The 18,770-nt window shown below is 35.8% G+C and overlaps 3 protein-coding genes across 3 annotated transcripts; 1 reads left to right on the top strand and 2 right to left on the bottom strand.

Annotated features, from left to right (window-relative positions):
- The first annotated feature begins 541 nt into the window (after positions 1-541).
- On the top strand, positions 542-5,336 carry LOC143548244 (formin-like protein 1). The gene is made up of 4 exons (XM_077039464.1): positions 542-1,461; positions 3,711-3,925; positions 4,069-4,304; positions 4,550-5,336. The coding sequence occupies exons 1-4, from the start codon at positions 542-544 to the stop codon at positions 5,315-5,317; spliced, it is 2,139 nt and encodes a 712-aa protein (XP_076895579.1). The 3' UTR covers positions 5,318-5,336.
- A 489-nt stretch (positions 5,337-5,825) lies between these two features.
- On the bottom strand, positions 5,826-10,018 carry LOC143548228 (uncharacterized). Its single transcript, XM_077039454.1, has 13 exons — positions 9,427-10,018; positions 9,022-9,334; positions 8,720-8,866; positions 8,551-8,639; positions 8,376-8,468; positions 8,168-8,297; positions 7,313-7,377; positions 7,059-7,233; positions 6,683-6,877; positions 6,537-6,584; positions 6,238-6,372; positions 6,045-6,127; positions 5,826-5,946 (listed from the first exon to the last, which is right to left on the bottom strand). The coding sequence occupies exons 1-13, from the start codon at positions 10,008-10,010 to the stop codon at positions 5,826-5,828; spliced, it is 2,178 nt and encodes a 725-aa protein (XP_076895569.1). The 5' UTR covers positions 10,011-10,018.
- Positions 10,019-12,361: 2,343 nt separating this feature from the next.
- LOC143548227 (integrin-linked protein kinase 1-like) lies at positions 12,362-16,883 on the bottom strand. Its single transcript, XM_077039453.1, has 12 exons — positions 16,452-16,883; positions 16,306-16,380; positions 16,119-16,223; positions 15,921-16,006; positions 14,896-15,016; positions 14,727-14,806; positions 14,528-14,590; positions 14,320-14,438; positions 14,135-14,220; positions 13,923-14,047; positions 12,671-12,802; positions 12,362-12,588 (listed from the first exon to the last, which is right to left on the bottom strand). The coding sequence occupies exons 1-12, from the start codon at positions 16,881-16,883 to the stop codon at positions 12,582-12,584; spliced, it is 1,431 nt and encodes a 476-aa protein (XP_076895568.1). The 3' UTR covers positions 12,362-12,581.
- Between the last annotated feature and the right edge of the window lie 1,887 nt (positions 16,884-18,770).

Genomic DNA, 18,770 nt, shown 5'->3' with positions numbered 1-18,770 from the left:
CCGCCCTTAGATGACAAATCACAATTTTTTGTTTTATTTAATGTATAGTTAACCTATAACATAGTAGTTAACAATTAAGTTAGTTAAAACCCTATGTATAAATAATATTGACATGCTACTTTAACTAATATAAGTACCCAATCACAACACCCATCATAAAACCAAAATGTATGTATATACAAACGAATTAAGGTTATGATATATCACTTAACATATACCAATAAAACACGCATTCCTTTCTTAGGTGAAATGGTGTTTTCCTACATTAAAATTTTGAACTACCCACAAACCCCAACAAATTGCAAAGATGCTCTCACTCTATGAATGTAACATGAAGCAGCTTCTACTTTTCTTTCTTTGTTTTTCCAACCTTCATTTAATATAACATATAAAACATACTAATATTATTAACCATTTAACCGTACAAATGAACAACATATGTGCCTCTCCAAAGACTAAAAAAACACCACAAACACACTTTTCTTTCAAAAACTACACACAAATTCACACCTTCATCAACAAATAAATTTTCATTTTCAAAATGACAAAAACCACCTTCCTATTCCTACCACTTACATTATTATTACTATTCATCACCCATTCATCTTCCCGCCGGATCCTCCATCAACCCTTCTTTCCAGTCACCGACACACCACCACCACCGTCACGACCACCATACACCACCACCCAACCACCATCACTCCCACCCTCCCCACAACCACCACCCAAATACCCTTTCTCCACCTTAACACCACCCTCCACCCACCACCACCACCACCACCCCCACCCCTTCTTCCCCACCACCACCACCACCACCACCCCCACCCCACCCATCACCACCACCATCCCCACTTTTCCGGCAAACATCACCTCCATTACCCTCCCATCATCACCTTCTTCAAAATCACACACTTCCAAAAAAATATTATTCCTTTCACTCACACTCTCTCTTATTTCCATCCTTATTATTTCCACAATACTCACCACCCTCTTATACCGCCGTAACCACCACAAACCAACGTCCTCCGACAGCCTCCGCCTGTTTCCGGCCAACCTCCCCACCTCCGATAAACCACCACCACCACCCACACTACCCACCACCTTCTCAACTCCAAGCACCGAGTTTCTTTACCTTGGTACCCTCATCAACCCACTACAATCCACCACCACCATGGGTTCACCGGAGCTCCACCCTCTGCCGCCATTACCCCGACAGAATATTTACCATAACCAAAACAACGTGGACGAGTGTTGTTTCACGGACTCCGAGGACAAGTTCTTGTCTCCGACAGGAGTTGTGTCTGAAACTCGGAAGACGGTGTCGGTGCCGCCACCGCCACCACCACCGGTGCCGGTGTTGAAGCCGAAGTTGAAAGGTTTGCATTGGGATAAAGTGAATGTAAAATCGAAGTCAGAGAAAGCAATGGTGTGGGACCAGTTGAAATATAGCACCTCTTTCCAGTAAGATTTATTTTATATTATTGGATAGATACGTAATATTCATATGGATACGTACAACACACCCGTGTATATGTCACTTTTAACTTTTTACACTTACTATGTTACTTATTACTATATGGTCCATGTAACATTTTTCACGTGTCATTTTTTTTTTTTTTCATATATGATCATTGCTCACACATTTGCTATAATAACACGTATAATGTTTTCCACATGTTATACAAGTCCATATAACGTATATAGCCTGTGTAAACATTTTTCACATATCATATATACGAGTTCTACTTCTTACAGAACATTATCTTTTTAGACTATGTAACATTTTTCATACCTTCAGCGACGGATCCAAAAAATCTTTGGGCCAATACTAAGGGGGTGTTTGGGATTCCTTATTTTGTCTCCTTATAACTTTTCATTACATTAATAAGTTATAAAAGTGTAAACTTTTCCTCTCACAATACAAGCAATCCCAAACACCTTATTACTTTTCAAAAAGTTTATAAGTTATAAGTTGGTGAAAATAAGCAATCCCAAACACCCCCTCAGTTACTTATCGCTATATAAATTTTTCTTCGGTCTGGTTCGGTTGTACTGGTCGGGTCAAATCGGTATATAATTTCTTTTTCAATCCGCTTTGGTCTTTTAAGTTGGGTTAAATCGGGCCAAGTCATATGAAAAAAAGATAATCACACAACATATCATATTATCTATTATCTAATATATATAATTTGAAAGTTTGATGCCGCTAGCACCTTATTGGTCCAAGTGGCGGTCCGACATTAAAGTTTTTTTTTTGTATTTTTTATTTTGTTTCGTAGTTCCAGTATCGTAACGAGCGTAATTGAAACAAATTAAATTTGTGTCGATTTACCGCCACAAATCCCGGGACCAACAACGCTCAGGTTTTACCGACTCACCACCGCAACGCCCGAGATTTACTGACCCTTTTGTTTTTATTCTGGTACCTTAAGTTGGTATTGACCGAATTCGTGTCAACTCATCGTCATAATCTCGGGTTTTACCAACGCCCGGGTTTCAATGCTGGGGTTTTACCAACTACCCCGGCGCATCACGCTGGGTAGAAAAACTAGTTACCATATAACCAAAAAGAATACATGATACGTCATTAGTTATGCATAATTAAAATACAACATATTTATAGTTGTTTTCTACGCTTTTTTATTTTTTTGGTATCTAATCATAGCATCATTCGTTCGATATTCATATATTAAAAAAATATAAAAACAATAGCAGACCATAAAAAAAAATCATATACGAAATAAATGGGCAAGTAATTTTGGCAAAAAAAACGTACTACTGACTTTTATTATATATTAGGTTATAAGTATACTAACTCAGAAATAACTAAATGTTTTGTTGACATTATTTTTATTTTCACATGTCCTATTAAATTTTGGTAAAATAATTAGCTGTGAAAGAGAGTAATAAAGACTCATTACATCCTTAAAATGTTAAATTAGGTAATCTTCTTTCTTTTCTTCTTTAACTGCAACATGAGAATACTTCTTTGCGTCGCACCGGCTGTCGGAAATATGGTTGGTTTACTCTTTTTTTTTCATCTCAAGTTCTCTCTGCTAGTGGTTGTTCTCAAATCCATAGGGGTCGGTGTCAAAATTTCATAGGGGTCGACCGGAATTTAACACATATGTACTACTAAAATTTTTTTTCACATAGGGGTTGGCCGACCCCCCTACAAATAAGGTAGCCAGGGCCGGCTTAAAGCATGTGCGAGCTAGGCAAGTGTACAAGGCCCATTGAGGTTTGAGGCCCACAATTTTTTAGTTTCTTTGAATATATTTTATATATTATATGAGTTTTATATTTCTTTTAATATATTTTGAGGCCCATATTTATAATTCGTGCAAGGCCCACAAAAACCATTAAGCTCTTGGGGACGGCCCTGAAGGTAGCTACGCCACTGCATACCTTATAGTGTTATACTACGGGCTGTATGACACATGGAAATGTGATGCGTGGCATATAGCCTGTAAGATTGTAACTGATGTATGAATAGTGTGTCAGTGGTGTTAGTATAGTTAGTCCCTTTATGTACACCTCTTAATCTTGGGTTTAATTGAATGGTGTGTAGTAATCATTGACAACATCAATATACTATTGATAGTTTAGTGACGTATGCAATGTGTAAATAGTTGTTTTAGTTATGCAACTAACCCTTAATCTTTAATTTTTATTAATTATCAAAACTTAACTGAGTTTAAAACGCATAGGTTAAATGAAGAAATGATAGAGACATTGTTCATGGCTAAATCATCATCAACAGTGGCACCAAATCATAGCACCAATGAACCGATGGTTCGACCCATGGCTGCAGAGATGGCTCACAAGAACAGGGTCCTTGACCCACACAAGTCCAGGAACATAGCTATACTTTTGAGGGCATTTAACTTAACCATAGACGAAGTGTGTGAATGCATTCTTCAAGGTACATCAATCATACCATGTTTACTTGCTCATATTTAATAAATTCTGAATTCTACTTTTAAGATTGGCTAATTTCTGAACTCGACTTTAGGTGTCAGAACACCACACGTCTTTACAGCTGATCTAAATTCATGCATTATACAGGTAATGTTGATAGTTTAGGTTCAGAGCTATTGGGAAGCTTGCTAAAGATGGCGCCAACAAGGGAGGAAGAAGTTAGACTGAAAGAGGTGAATGATGCATTGTTTGATCCTGCGGAAAAGTTTCTGAAAGCAGTTATTGATATTCCTTTTGCATTCAAGAGGGTGGATGCTATGCTTTACATATCTAACTTTGATACTGAGATTGACTACCTTAAAGGATCTTTCGACACAATTAAGGTATAAATTAACACCTTTTGAATCCGGATCTCGTTATGGTTACGATAATCATACTAATAATAATATATCTGTATTCATAATGCTTTAACTTTTTGTTACAAATATTATAAAAAATGTAGAAAAAGTGTTCCTTGTTGACCCATCCTTATATATAATATATCGACTTGTTTTGACCCATTCCCGACCCTTCCATCATGCCACATGTAATCATAAAATGTGCTGAAGATGTTTGTTTGATTTTGCAGTCAGCTTGTCAACAACTTAGGAACAGCAGGATGTTCATAAAGCTTCTAGAAGCCGTGCTGATGGCCGGGAACCGACTGAATACAGGAACAAACCGTGGGGATGCTCATGCCTTTAAGCTAGATACACTCGTTAAGCTCATAGACGTGAAGGGTATTGACGGAAAAACAACTCTTTTGCACTTTGTAGTACAAGAAATAGCAAGAACCGAAGGTTGTGTTTCACAGGCCAATCAGCAATATGAACTCTGTGACGAGGTCAAGTCAACAAAGCGAGGTCTTGAAGTGGTTTCAAGCCTAAGTGGGGAGCTATCAAGTGTCAAGAAAGCTGCAACTATGGACTTTGATGTGCTTTTGAAGGAAGTAGAAAGGTTAGCCATGGGGTTAACCAAGATCAAAGAAATGGTGGCTTTAAACAAACGGTTAGGATTGAATAAACGATTCTCGGACTCCACGAATATGTTCTTGAAGAAAGCAGAGGAAGATATAGTTAAGATCGAAAGTGAAGAACAAGTGGCGCTTTCAATGGTGAAAGAGACTACTGAATACTTTCACGGGAGTTTGACTATGGAAGAAAGTCAACCGTTGTGGATATTCATGGTGGTTCGGGACTTCTTGCTGGTTCTTGATCGGGTGTCCAAGGATGTCCGAAAGATCAATGAGCGGACCATCATAGGGAATCAAAGTCGAAGTCTTCCATCTGTTTTTTCTAGGTTTAAAGGACCGAAGGACTTTGGCTCGTTTGATGGTGAAGACGGTTTGACCGCTTAACCACTTGTATAACTTTTATGTAAAAGTAGATCCCGTTTAGACCCATAAAAACTATTAGACCCATAAAAACTAGAAAACCAATGCTTTATTTCACTTCAGGTTCAAACCATTTTCTCGTTATCAACTCCGTCATGGGTACATAAATGTTTGGAACTCGCTAATTTTTACAAAACTGGTCAAAATTTGGTCGCTCCTGTGACCGCATAAAAATTCAAATGTAACGTTTCAATGCCTAGAAAGTGTTAACGAATAGCGTATGATAGTCGAATTTGGACCCTCTACAATATGCAGAAATGTAAAGATGACGGTTTACGGGTTCCAAGTAATAACGGACTGACCATCATCTAGCGTTTGCTTAAAATCAATCAGCGTCGTCTGCTCAGCTCCCCAATTCGACTATGTCTTCAAGAATCTTCCCCTCTGTTAGCAAGAAAAGGGGCATTATAGTCATAGCACATAGCTACATAATGCTAGCTTTCTTTAAATATATATTTGTAAAAGCAGATAACTAACCCTTATCTTTGGAAAGGTTACTGACAAGCTCTAGAACCCCTTCTTTGCCTAAAGTATCCTTTAAGTAAATGGCTGCAGATGCAACTTCTTCAGGAGTAACTTTCCCATCATAATCTCTGCAGTTATAATAATAACCATATAACAGCTTAGATACTAAAATATCTGAATACAGCTTTTTACATGAAAAAAAAAAAAACAAGAGGAAAATACTAGCCTGTCAAGCACTCGCCAGCGGTCACCAATCTTTGCATCTACATCATCAATTTCTTTCTCAAGTTTTTGAAGCATGGCATCGACCTAATAAGTATTGTCACAATATTATGCATATCAGGGTAAGGAAATTATATCATGTGCAAGGCTTAAAAAAACACAGCAAGAGAGAAAGGGTGGCTTATTGAGCAACTCACCCTATTTATGAGTGCTGAAGATACTCCATCGGTTACATGTTCATCAGTGGAATCTTCGGGTTCCTCATGGGCAGCTTTATATGCTTTCACGGTATCAGTGCCTTCTTTGTCCATCATGCTATGATACAAATGTATCTACAAAAGGAATGATAAAAATTACCCTTTTGACAAGTTAATATGTTATGACTTAAGTGAACGCTTAGCGCATATGATCACCTAAATCTCATTCTTCAATATCTTAAATCATTGCAGTAATCATATAGTTTTGTGCAATCATATTTTACACGAATGGATCATACCTCCTTGTTGACGAGCCTCAAAAACTCTTCACGCTCTCTACTAACAGACTGCAGAAAGGAACAACAATAGTTATTTACTTATTTTTCAGAAAATACTAAGAAAGTTTTCATTAGGGTACAAAGATTTGCAGCAACAAGATGCTTACAGATGCAGAAGCTAAAACAGCCAAAGCTTCGCTGACTTTACAAAGCTGCTCTTGTTTATCAAGTGCTCTTGCTCTAGCCTGTTGATGCACATCTGAAGCTGTTGCATTAATCATCTCTTCTAATGCCACATCCTTGTTGCTTTCACTCGATTGCTTCATCTTAGCTTGCTCTTCTTCATCTTTTTCTTCCTCCTCCTAAGTACAAAACGGTTAAGCAAATTAGTTCCCTAGTTGTTTTAAGAAATTAATATTAACACCCACAAAATAGAGGCGTCCATTTCGACCACATTTACTTATGAACCAATTTGGGTTGTGTTTTCCTCGCACGCACGAGTGCGCGCACATATATTTGTTAGAAGAGAGATTATAATAGAACCTTGATGAGTTCCTCCTGCATTTCAAGGAAGTCCAACTTTCTCCTTCTCTCTGAAACAGAATCCTCAGATGACAAGGCGGTAACACCAACAGTGTCTACAACTTCATCAGGCAATGAAGACAATGCGGCACTTACAACTTCCTCAGGCCTTAACTTTCCAGACACAGTAAACGCTCTGCAACATAGTATATGAAATTTTATTTTATTTTATTGTATACTTTTTTAGTGTGAGGAGGAGGACGTTCCACAGTTACCTGGAAAGAATCAAGAGAGAAGATGGAACCGAGTGATTAAGAGATAAATCCAACCAATCACGGAGCTGCAGAAAAGGTTAGCTGAATGAAAAACATAATTTTGGTTATAAAGCACAACAGCTAGTACCAAAAACATAATTTTGGTCCACAAGTTTTCCCTTGTTATTAAAAAGCATTTTACCATTTTGAACATTTTATTAACAGTCAAATTTTTTTTATAAACTAAGTGCAAATCAAACATTGCACTTTTTTCGGGACAGTGGAAATACATTCTGACAATACGCATAATATAAACACTCTAATCAAACTGACATCACTTTTCAGACCAAATAATTCAAACAGTCTCTGATATAACAAAGGGAGTGGGCATGTTGGCTGCTCCTAAAACATTTAGTACGAATAAGATCATATCTTTCACTAGTTTCACATCTAATGTAGCTATATAATTAAACTTTTATAAAAACACACAATATCGCATCAAAACGGTCATAACATATGCATGTCAAAACAAGCAAACATTTTTACCAAGCGGTGGGTATAAACGACATCTGGCATCTTGCCTAAACACGTTGTATGATTTCCATCAAATCAACAGAGACAAACAACATCTGTATCTCTAAAGTCGTAAAGGATGTGAGTCAACTGCATTATTTTCCAACCAACCATATCTGTAGGCTCACTTAGGTTGACAAAAAAGCGGTCCAAGTTGACCATAACATTACCTAATATGTCAGGATTCCCTATATATACTTCACCCAAAAGATTAAAAACTACTTCAAAATAAATAACAATTTATTTACAATTTGATCAGCTAACTACTGCTAAATAAAGCTGCATATTTAAAATTTATAAAACCTGCTGACGCATTTCCTGCACTGAAAGTACTCCAATCATGCCTCGCTCTCTGCAATCTTCAGCAAGTTCATCTTCAGAAAGAGCATCCACACCACCCTCTGCTTGAATTAACCTATCATCATTCTTTATCCTGCAAAAATAACAATTATGTAAGTATAAAGATAACCACCATTTCAGCAGCTTTCTATTACAACAAAAAAAAATATACCATTGTAATCTTTTGCGCAGCATGTATCGCAAGTAAGTGTCTGTTCCGTAAGGTTGGATTCCCATATACTTGCACATATTCACTAAACGAGGCCTAATAGCAGCATCCATTTTCGAAAACAACACATTGTTAGTTAGTACCAATAATGAGATTATTCTATGACTGAAAATCATACCTGCTGATATTATCGAGGGTAAGTTCGTCATTGAATAACTTTGCAAATCCCAAAATTTCATCATTAGCTACAGCATTACCTGTTCTGACCTGTGTATCAGATTATAAATGAAGCATATTTTGAAAGGGAACTAAAAAGTATAGCTATTGAACTATAACTACAAGCTTGCCTTGCCCAAAAATTCATCAAGATCTTCTGCTGTCTTCTTGAGTTCGCCACTCCTAGTATTTTGAACCTCTTTCGCCATCTCTTTAACTGTATCCTGAAGAAACTTTGCATATTCTATTCTTGCATTTAACCTCCTTTTCAATGCTTCCTACAAGTAACCATAATTAGTAAAAGTAAACATCATAATTACACAATGAAGTTAATATCTTCAATCTAAGCTTCTTAGTTGATACCATTCTAACAATTAAGATATAGAACTAACATAATATGACAAACAAATGTTTAGGAAACTGTAATCAGCACCTGTTCTTTCATCTTGTCCTGAAAGGTAGAAGGCAGCATATTTGGGAACAGTTTCAAAAACACGGGCAGCAAAAGCTCCATAAAGGGAACAATAATGAAAACAGCAACAGGCACCAGCCGAAAGATATCTGCAGTGGTTCGAGTCAGTTGTTGTCTTTCTCTCCTGGAAAGACTCTTCCCGCCAGCAAGCTTAAGAAGCAATCTAGAACTGATTTTCACATCCACACCAAGAAGCTTGATGCCCAACCAGTAATGCTTCATGGTATCCACAAATTCAGTTTTCCAATGAACAAGTTTCTTAGCCCAGTCTTCCCTAAGTTAAACACAACACAATGAAATATAGATTAATAATCGACTAATCAGTCTGGTTAAGGTTATAAAATAATTTGCAAAGGTATATCAAACCTGCTCATGGAAGCCACGGCTCTTAAAGCTGGACCAATTTCTAACAGCGCAGCCCAAGTTCTTTTCAAAATAGAAATAGCAGGCTTCTGAGAGTCAGTAACCTGTTTAGCTTTAGCTTTTATTTTAGCCTTTGCACTGGTCAAACCTTCAACCGCTTGATCGCATTCCTCTGGGGACGCTTCCTTTCTCTTTTTAGCACTTTGTTCTTTATCCTCCTCATCATTACCCGTAGCTGGCTTAGGTGCCGATGCCATCGACAAAAAACTTGAAGACCGTGACCCAAAATTAACCCTCGTGTGTAACATATTTCCCAGTGCTCCATTTCCTGTAATGGTGTGGAACTTCTGCATCTTAAGCCATCCGAATGCTGACAAGTTTGTAGAATCCCCGCGCCTCATAAAGTATGCATCAATGTGTTTCGTATTAACCGGTTCGTTGAAAGCGTTATTAGTGTTACTCGGAGTGGGACTCGAGTATGTGCCGCTAGCAATCCCATGGTTCAGACCTTGAATTGAACGACTAGAAATATGGAGGTAATCAGAAATAAACCGCCTCCGTCTCAAAATTGCTCTAGAAGCCATCATCAAAATGCCCTAAGTACCAAAAAAAAGCTGCAACAGAACCAGTAATCAATTAACACCAGTCTAGTGCGGTAAAGGAACCGAACCAAAGAAGGCCTTGTTCATGTTCGTCCGTAAGCATTTATCGGACAAGTGAACGGTTCACAACACCAAACCAAACAAATATCTTGTTCGTGTTCGTTCTTCAAGGATATAAACTTGTTCGCGAACGGTTCACGAACACACACAATGTTTTATTTGATTTGGCTTACCGAGAATGGTCTGTGTCAAACGGTCCGGTCCGGCTACCAAGTTTGTGTTGCTGTTTTATTTTTAGCATTCATATGTTAATTATGTTGTTTTATAGTTAATTATTGTGCTTAAATCTATACGATAAGATTAGAAAAGTCATTAAAAACCTATAATGAATAAACATTAACAAACATAAAAGGACGTAAATGAACACATCACCAAAAGTTCACGAATAGAATTGAACGAACACAATCGAACTTTGCAACGAACAGTTGACCGGACATTCGGTTCGTTTACAGCCCCAATTTGAAAACAATCATAAACTAGAGACTAATACGAAGCTGCAGATGCAAATTGACGTTACGAAATTAAACCTAGAGACTGAAAACAGATCAAGTATTAACATTAATTATAAAAAAAGAAGAGAAGAAAACGTACGGCAATGCTGACGTAAGAATTGCGAGCTAACTGATGGATGACCAGGCTGCAACCTACAAATTAATTAGACGAAGAAAATGATATTAATTAGGAAATACATATAAACACGATTATAAATGCATAAATAATTCAATAAATAAGCTAATGAGAAGAAAGAATAAGGTTGAAATAGTCGCAATGGCTAAATCAATCAGCCAGTTGGTTCAACGATTGAGTGTGTAATCATGCGAGCAACATACAAGGAAAGGAATGAATTGGTTACTTGAAGTTTTGTTTTATTGCCTGCACCCAACACACGGGGAAACTTGATTCATTGTCGAATATTCAGATGCCCCATTTTGTATCATTTTTTTAATTATAATAAATAAAATAAGTTAAATGACAGTATAAATATATATATATAATATAATATAGTAATTGAGCAATCCTTAATTGATGGTGTTTTTAGTTTCATCAAACAAATTAGAAAATTGATTACCTTAGTTAACAGCTTTAGTATAAACTTACTCATAAGCAATAACTGAGGGATCAATAGTAACTATGTGATCAAGTGAACTTGTGTTAGTTTTGACGACCAACCATTAACAGGAACTACGTCACTAATGACGGAGACAACAAAAGTAACTAAGTTACTGTTCACATAACTAACCATTAGGAGTAGCCGACTACCATCATAAGCAAATTATCAGCAATAACCAACTTTTTACCGGAATTAACCGTCATCATTTAAACATCAAACTAATACATTGTTTCGTGAAACACTGTGCCGTTTCAATGAAAAGTTGTGTTGGTTCGCAACCTATAATACACAACATCTAGTCCGTTTTCATATATGCTTTAATAGCATAAATATACAATACTTTTTTTTTTCTAAATCATCTGGTTGAGATTTCCAGTGCCTCAAGTTTTATATGAGGGCCGAACTCAGGCTCATTTAAGCTTTTGTTTATTTTGGGTAGCAAATGACTTGTTACTAGTAACTTATCAGTGGTTTGTCTTATTTATAAATGAGTCGTGATGTCCAAATAACGCATCTTGGTGTACCTCAAGGCGGTTTTGAAATGCTACATCATAAATAATAAAATGTTTTGCTATTATATAAGCTTCTAAAATCAGATACGCTATACATGACCATCAAAGGTCTTATTTAAGGTCATAATAGACATTAATAAAAGTATTTCAGAATTTAATGTGACAGAATTAGGATGCGTAAAGTAAGCTTATTTGTATTTGTTCTACTACTATTTTTCAAGATTCAACATCATCATAAAGTGTATAAGGGCTTGTTTGATAAAAGGTTGTTGTGACATGTATTTCAAATACATTTTTCCCATTTATAACACATGAGGTAGTAATCTAATTATCACTTGCTTGCAAACTTCATACTAAAAGTTTGATTATATCTGCTTGATTAATTACCAACACATATTTCAGTTCATAATAATTGAACTAAAGTATACACCATTTTTTTCGTATTTGTTATGTGTCACCCTCCTACTCCTACTGGTTTCCACTTTTTACCATCGCTTATTTTAAAGTATAAAAGGAACCGTTTAGACAAACTTGACGGCCTATTTCAGTAACTTTCTAATTCATCTATATTAAAACACATTGAAACACATAACGCAAACTTAAAAAAACACGAAAACAAGACAGTAAGACACTATAATGATATTATATGACAAGGTAGCATCAACTTTAAATATAAGAAAACAATTTTCACAAAAAGGAAACAAGAACAATTGGATTCCACCTTATGATGCAACTTCTGCAACTCTGAAAATTAAACTTATGCCCCTCACTCTAAGTTATCCCTCCAATGTATTATACCCATACAAGACCACCTGATCTTTTAACCATCTGAACCACTTCATCTTCAGCATTCATGCCATTGATAAACCATATTTACTTCCTGCAAATATATTTAATAATCTTATTAACACAACATGCTGCACGCCCAGAGTTCGATAGTAAAAATTTGTTAAAAAACATACCATGGTAGCTTAAACGCGTCTTTCCACCATCCGTGTTTAGTGCAATTTCCAACAATTTTGTCGAGTCGGATGATGACTTCTGAAAACTTTGGCCTTATGGCCATATCCAGATACCAGCATTCCTTGATCAATCTACAAAAGAAAAAAGAAAATGAATGAGAAAACTTTCAAGGCTACTTTTAGAAGTAGCAATTCTATCGCGTTTACTTTTTGGTCTGTAACCATAAAAACCCGTTGCCAGAAAACTCATAGGACCGTCAATTCCCTGCTAACCAACGGGATCAGGTTAATTCCAGCGTGTGCTAAGCACGTGGGCAGCGGGCTTCAAGAGGTTATGATAGGAAACTAATGAAAGCAGGATTTGAACCTGAGACTAGGGGTGCAAACAAAACAAGCCGCTCATGAGCTACTCGAGATTGGCACGTTAAAAGCTTGAATCGAGCCCAAACTCAAGCTGACTCGCAAGCCTAAACGGGCCTATTATTTTATATAAATTTTGTTGTATATATTAAACACACACACACACATATATATATATATGTTTATAACTAATATATTATATAAATTAATGATAACAATAAGTAAAATTAATTTATATGATGTGTTATATAACAGTTATAATTCATCATCATCATCGTACTCAGTATATCCCACCAATAGCAATGCTATGGTAGGGTCTGAGGAGGGTAAGATGTAGACAGCCTTACCTCTATCCCATAGGGATAGAGAGGCTGCTTCCGGTGAGACCCCCGGCTCGAATATAACAGTTATAATTAAAATGTATAAAAAATAACTTCAAATGTAAATAATTAATTAATAAATAACAAACAAACCGAGCCCGAGCTTGAAATTCTACTCACGAGTCGAGATCGAGCCTAGATGAGCCTGGGCTCGACTCGTTTAAACCCCTACCTAAGACTACTGCTAGAGAGGAATCATGTGCTTACCACTGAACCACCCTTTGAAGGTTCCGACATGTTTACTTATAAAATGGTTTATTAGACTTATGTTTTAACCTTAACGGGTAAGAAAAACTTGAAAAGGAAACATGCCAAATGGGTCAGCCAGATAGAAAGTTTCATAAAGCAATGTTAACACGTAAAACAAATCTTTTTATTCAAAAAGTAAAATTACTACTAAAACAATATAATCCTCTAAATCATAAACGACATGTTAACCATCTAAAAAAAATTAACATAAAATGTTTTGGGTCAACCCAACCAGTACAAGCAACGACTGAAGAATGACTCACTCTTTTAAGTCGGGAGGATAATATTTAGACTTTATCTTGAACGACGGTCTCTGGACATCTACACACATCAGCCTAACTGCCTCCTCGGGAGCCTTGGGGTGAAACGGTTGGGCACCCTCCATCATCTGGCACCATTGCAAAAAAATCAAGATCAGTATTTTAAAACAAATGTTATAAGATAGTCTATATTGATATGATTATAAAAAAGTTACCTCGTAAAGAATAAGGCCAAACGAGTACACATCAACACCTCTATCGAAGAATTCATCTTTATAAATCTCTGGTGCCATATATAAATCTACAAAAAAAAACACAAATTACATAACATGACATTTCATATATTTTTGAAAGTAGAAACATAAGAAAAGAATAATTTTAATATTTTTCCAAGACTTACTTGATTGATCAATATTAACAGGCCGCGCTAATCTTACTTTATCGGGTGAAATTTTAGACAATCTGATTAGCCCAAATCCCGCAACCTTCAACTGACCCGCACTATCCAGCAAAATATTTCTGGCACCTTACCAAATTTCAATTATTAAAAAAATCTCAACCCATACAATTTATGTTACAGAATAACTAATTTAAATTAGTTGCCTTACTTTGGCCTTAAATCACAGTGAATAATCGGGTCGGGTTTACATTCATGAAGATAATTCATTCCCCTGCCAAATCAAATTCACCTCAAATGAGAAAAGTGTCATATAAAAAGTATATAATAAGCTTATATTAGTTATGCTACTGAATAATTAAACTATTTGACTCGTTTCCTTTTTAACTAATGTTTTTAATTTTACTTGCCTGGCAATATCAAGAGCAAATCTAAGAGCTTTAGATGGCGACAAACGTCCTTTCTTTTGAAGATAGGCTCTAAGGTCACCCTGAAAATTCAACATGAATTTAAGATTTAAGTATTAACTCTTTCTGATTATTACTATTATTATTTATCTATTTTTTTATTTTGACTTACTGCGGCATGATACTCAGAAACAATCATCATGGGTACATTTTGGGTGACGGCTCCAACAAACTGGACCACGTTCGGATGACGCACCTTCTCTAACAAAGTTAACTCGTGCTTAAACGCGTTTCTGCATTAATTACAAATGGTTAAAAAAAAGTTTTATGCTAGTTATTAGTAATACTGTAATGTGAAGTCATAATATAGTGGTTGGGCAGGTTGGGTAATAGATCAACATGGGTATGGGTCAAAACGTGTTATATTTAATTACGGATCAAAACTGTTCAAACTGACCCGTTAACACTTTATTATTAATTTTTTTCTGTAAGTAGGTGATGCATTAAACGTGATTAAAATCCAAATTACGACAACAATAATCTGGTTATTAAATGAAAAAAATTAGGATGAATTATATATACAATCCGGATGATTTTGACATGTTGGACCCTTTCAACCCATATTATCCATTTCGTTTTTATTATTTTTCTAATTTGACCGATTATAGATTAATGATAACACAAATCGACCAATTCTCGCCACCTCTAAACTCAATATACTAAAGTCAAATACAAATATACAATAATAGAAAGTCATATATCAGATAGCCAGAACTTGGCTAGATGTGTGCAGAGTTAGCAGTTTTGATTCCCTTAAACCAAATACTAATGAATCAAACTGGATTATGTCTAATCATATATTAATATATCATATCTTGAATAGAAAATTAATGGACTGATTCGTAGAACTTTATATAGGCAGTCAAATTGAAAGAAACCGCTTAAAAGAAACAAGTCAAATGTGTTAGAAAGTCACCGGAAATCATTTTCGCCAAGAGAAGCAAACTTTTATTAAAATAACGAAACTTTCGTAATCATATATCACACACTGTACTCTTTTGGAAAAAAAATGTTTTGATTTGACACATTACCCAACCTACACCTAAACTTGCTCGTTTTGACACATTACCCAACCCGTTACATCTAGTTCATATATAAAAAAATTAACATATGGATAAATGATATCTAACAACATACATGGTTTCAGGATCAGAATAGCTATCTTTGTCTAGTATCTTCACAGAAACTTTTGTCCCATTCCATTTTGCAATTTGATACGTTCCCTGTCAAAATGCACACAAATTGATATAAGATTTTGGATTGAATGAAATAATTATATAAACCATAAACCAGAAAATGCACAAATAAAAGTACAATTTGAGCCTGCAATTTTACCTTCGAGATGCCGTCACTTTTGCGAATCTGCAGCTCGAGAGGATTAAGCTCATATTCCGGAACTTCACGAGGATTCGCAACCGCCATAGGCGTCTTTCTAGTTTTCTACAAAATTATCACACATTTATTACAACTTCCAAAACAAGAAACTATCAACAACTTAAAAAAAACATCAATCACAACATACCGGAATTTTGGCTCCACGCGCCTTCAAGATATTATACGTTTCCACATTCCCATAGTACTTAGCATCCGCAGCCGCCTGTACCAATACCAATTTATTTAGGACAATATGTTTGAAATTTCAAAAGCAGATTTAAACCCAATACACACCGTGCTGCCCCAGCGATCACGTGCATCAATATTCGCCTTCCGGCTAAGCAACAGCTGCACAACATCCACATGGCCTTCACATGCGGCAATATGCAAAGCAGTACGACCATCAAGGTCAATACTATTAACATCCACCCCATCATCTAACAAATCCTTAACGCCCTGCACGTCTCCCTTGCAGGCGTCAAACAGCAATTGCATAGTGGCGTCTAGGTTCCCGGGCAAGGTTAAATCATCCTTTGGAGGCGACCGCCGAAGCGGGTCAAGGGATGATTGCCTCCCGAATCGGAACCTAGCGTTGTTATTATTATTATTTGAACGTGGATCCATGGAACTCTGGCGCTTGAAGCTGAATTTAGCGGTGAGTTTCATGGATCCCGTGGAGAATTGGCGGGAGATCCCGCGTTTCAATTGAGCTGCTGCTCGTTCCATGGATGTGAGGAAGAAAACTTTTGTTTTGGTTGTATAATAATATTGAAATTGAGATATATAGTAAAGACGGATTGATTATTTAATTAAAACTAAAGCATGTTGGTTGGTTGGTTCAATCGAGAGCTGAATTTGAGCTCCCGATTGCGAACGAATGAATAAATAAGAGGTGATTGTTATGGGTTTGAATGGAATCTTGTTGAGAAGGTGAAATGATTGATGAAATCCGTGTTAGATGTGATGAAGAACATATGATAGTAATGATGATGATTATTATAATGATAATAATAATAATAATAATAATAATAATAATAATAAAGAAATGAAAATGAAATTGGGTGTCAGTTTTCTGTCAATCTCTCTGCCACTCGGTTTGTCCGAGAAAGTCGTTGCTTATGTTCATATTACGTCTATGATTACTGTCGGCAACCGTTTTGTTTTATTATTGTTTTGTATCGGTAACAATATATTAGTTGTAATGGATAATTACATTTTATTGTTACGATTGTTTAATTTATGGAAATAAAATGGCTTGTTGTAATGGTGGTTGTGCTAGTTAGGTTGTGGTTTTCTTACATTAAAGAAAAACAGGGATGTGTAAATAATTGGTTTTAATGTCTTTCAAACTTTAGAAGAAATAAAATATTTATGTAATAGGTTATTCTATTCTATTGGTTAATTAGATGTCATTTTTTTCATTACACATTCTGTTCGTTATTCTTACCAAATATTACTTTAGTTTCAGGGGTTGTTTGGTGGACTTCTAATGATCATTAAGAGGATCCTTAAGTCTGAATGATTAAGAGATAGCGTTTTAACCATTCACACTTAAAGCTATCTTTTAATCATTAAGAGATTGCGAATCATAAGAGGTAGCCTCTTAATTACCATTAAAAGGCTACTAAACAGACCATTATTATATCATGATGTATATTAAAGTGATGCATTGTAAATTATGCCAAACAATTTACATATTGTACCCCTAAAGTTTCATGAATTACAAAACTAACCCCACATACCTATTTGCATATGGTTCCCTCTAGTTCTTTAATTACCTAATTAACCCTATAACTTTTTAATATGTAACCCTCAAGTTCCATTAATTGCACACTTAACCTCATAGACCAATATACTATGGTACACCACAAATTTCATTTAGTTACACAATTAACACCACTATTTTTTTAACATGGTAACCCTCGGGTTCTATTCATTACACAATTAATTCCGCTACTTTTTAATATGAAAGCCCTCAAATTTCATTCACAAACATATCTAATCAGAAATTTGATGCAAAGCACACTTTCAAATTCGGGTAGTTTTTACCTAAAAAGGTCAAATCATACGTGATCAAGCTTCACAAGATACAAAACCCGCATTCAAAGACCTTGTCAACCTTTAAAACAATAATTGATATATTTTTGAGTTTCAAGCAGTGTTTTGAAACCCGGCCCGGCCCGGCCGGTCGGACCGGTAAAACCCATTTTTTATAAAATCCAAAATGAAATGTGCATGCCAGGATTCGAACTTGGGTCATTTCAGAGATAGAAGCTTTAATAATTACCCCATAAGCTAACCAACCAAGCTTTATTGATGTCTCTATTGATCAAACATAAATCACATATATTTAAAAAACAATGTATAAAACATAAATAAACATTAAAGTTTGTTATTATTATTATTTTTGGTTATTATTATTTTTTATATGTATATGAATTATATATATATGTAAATATATATTTAAAATATTTATGACCTTTGATCCGGTAAGGAGTCCGGGTCGACATCCGGGCCAAACACCGGTCCACCCTCCCGGGTCGTTCCGACCTTTGATCCGGTAAAGAGTCCGGGTCGACATCCGGGCCGGATCTGAAAACATTGGTTTCATCC

Source organism: Bidens hawaiensis, unplaced genomic scaffold, assembly GCF_021521415.1.
Source record: "Bidens hawaiensis isolate Kalapana, Puna unplaced genomic scaffold, B.hawaiensis_p1.1 tig00014981_1, whole genome shotgun sequence".
NCBI lineage: Eukaryota > Viridiplantae > Streptophyta > Magnoliopsida > Asterales > Asteraceae > Bidens > Bidens hawaiensis.
Note: the sequence above shows the minus strand (reverse complement) of the source record. Positions and strands in the feature narration are given on the sequence as shown.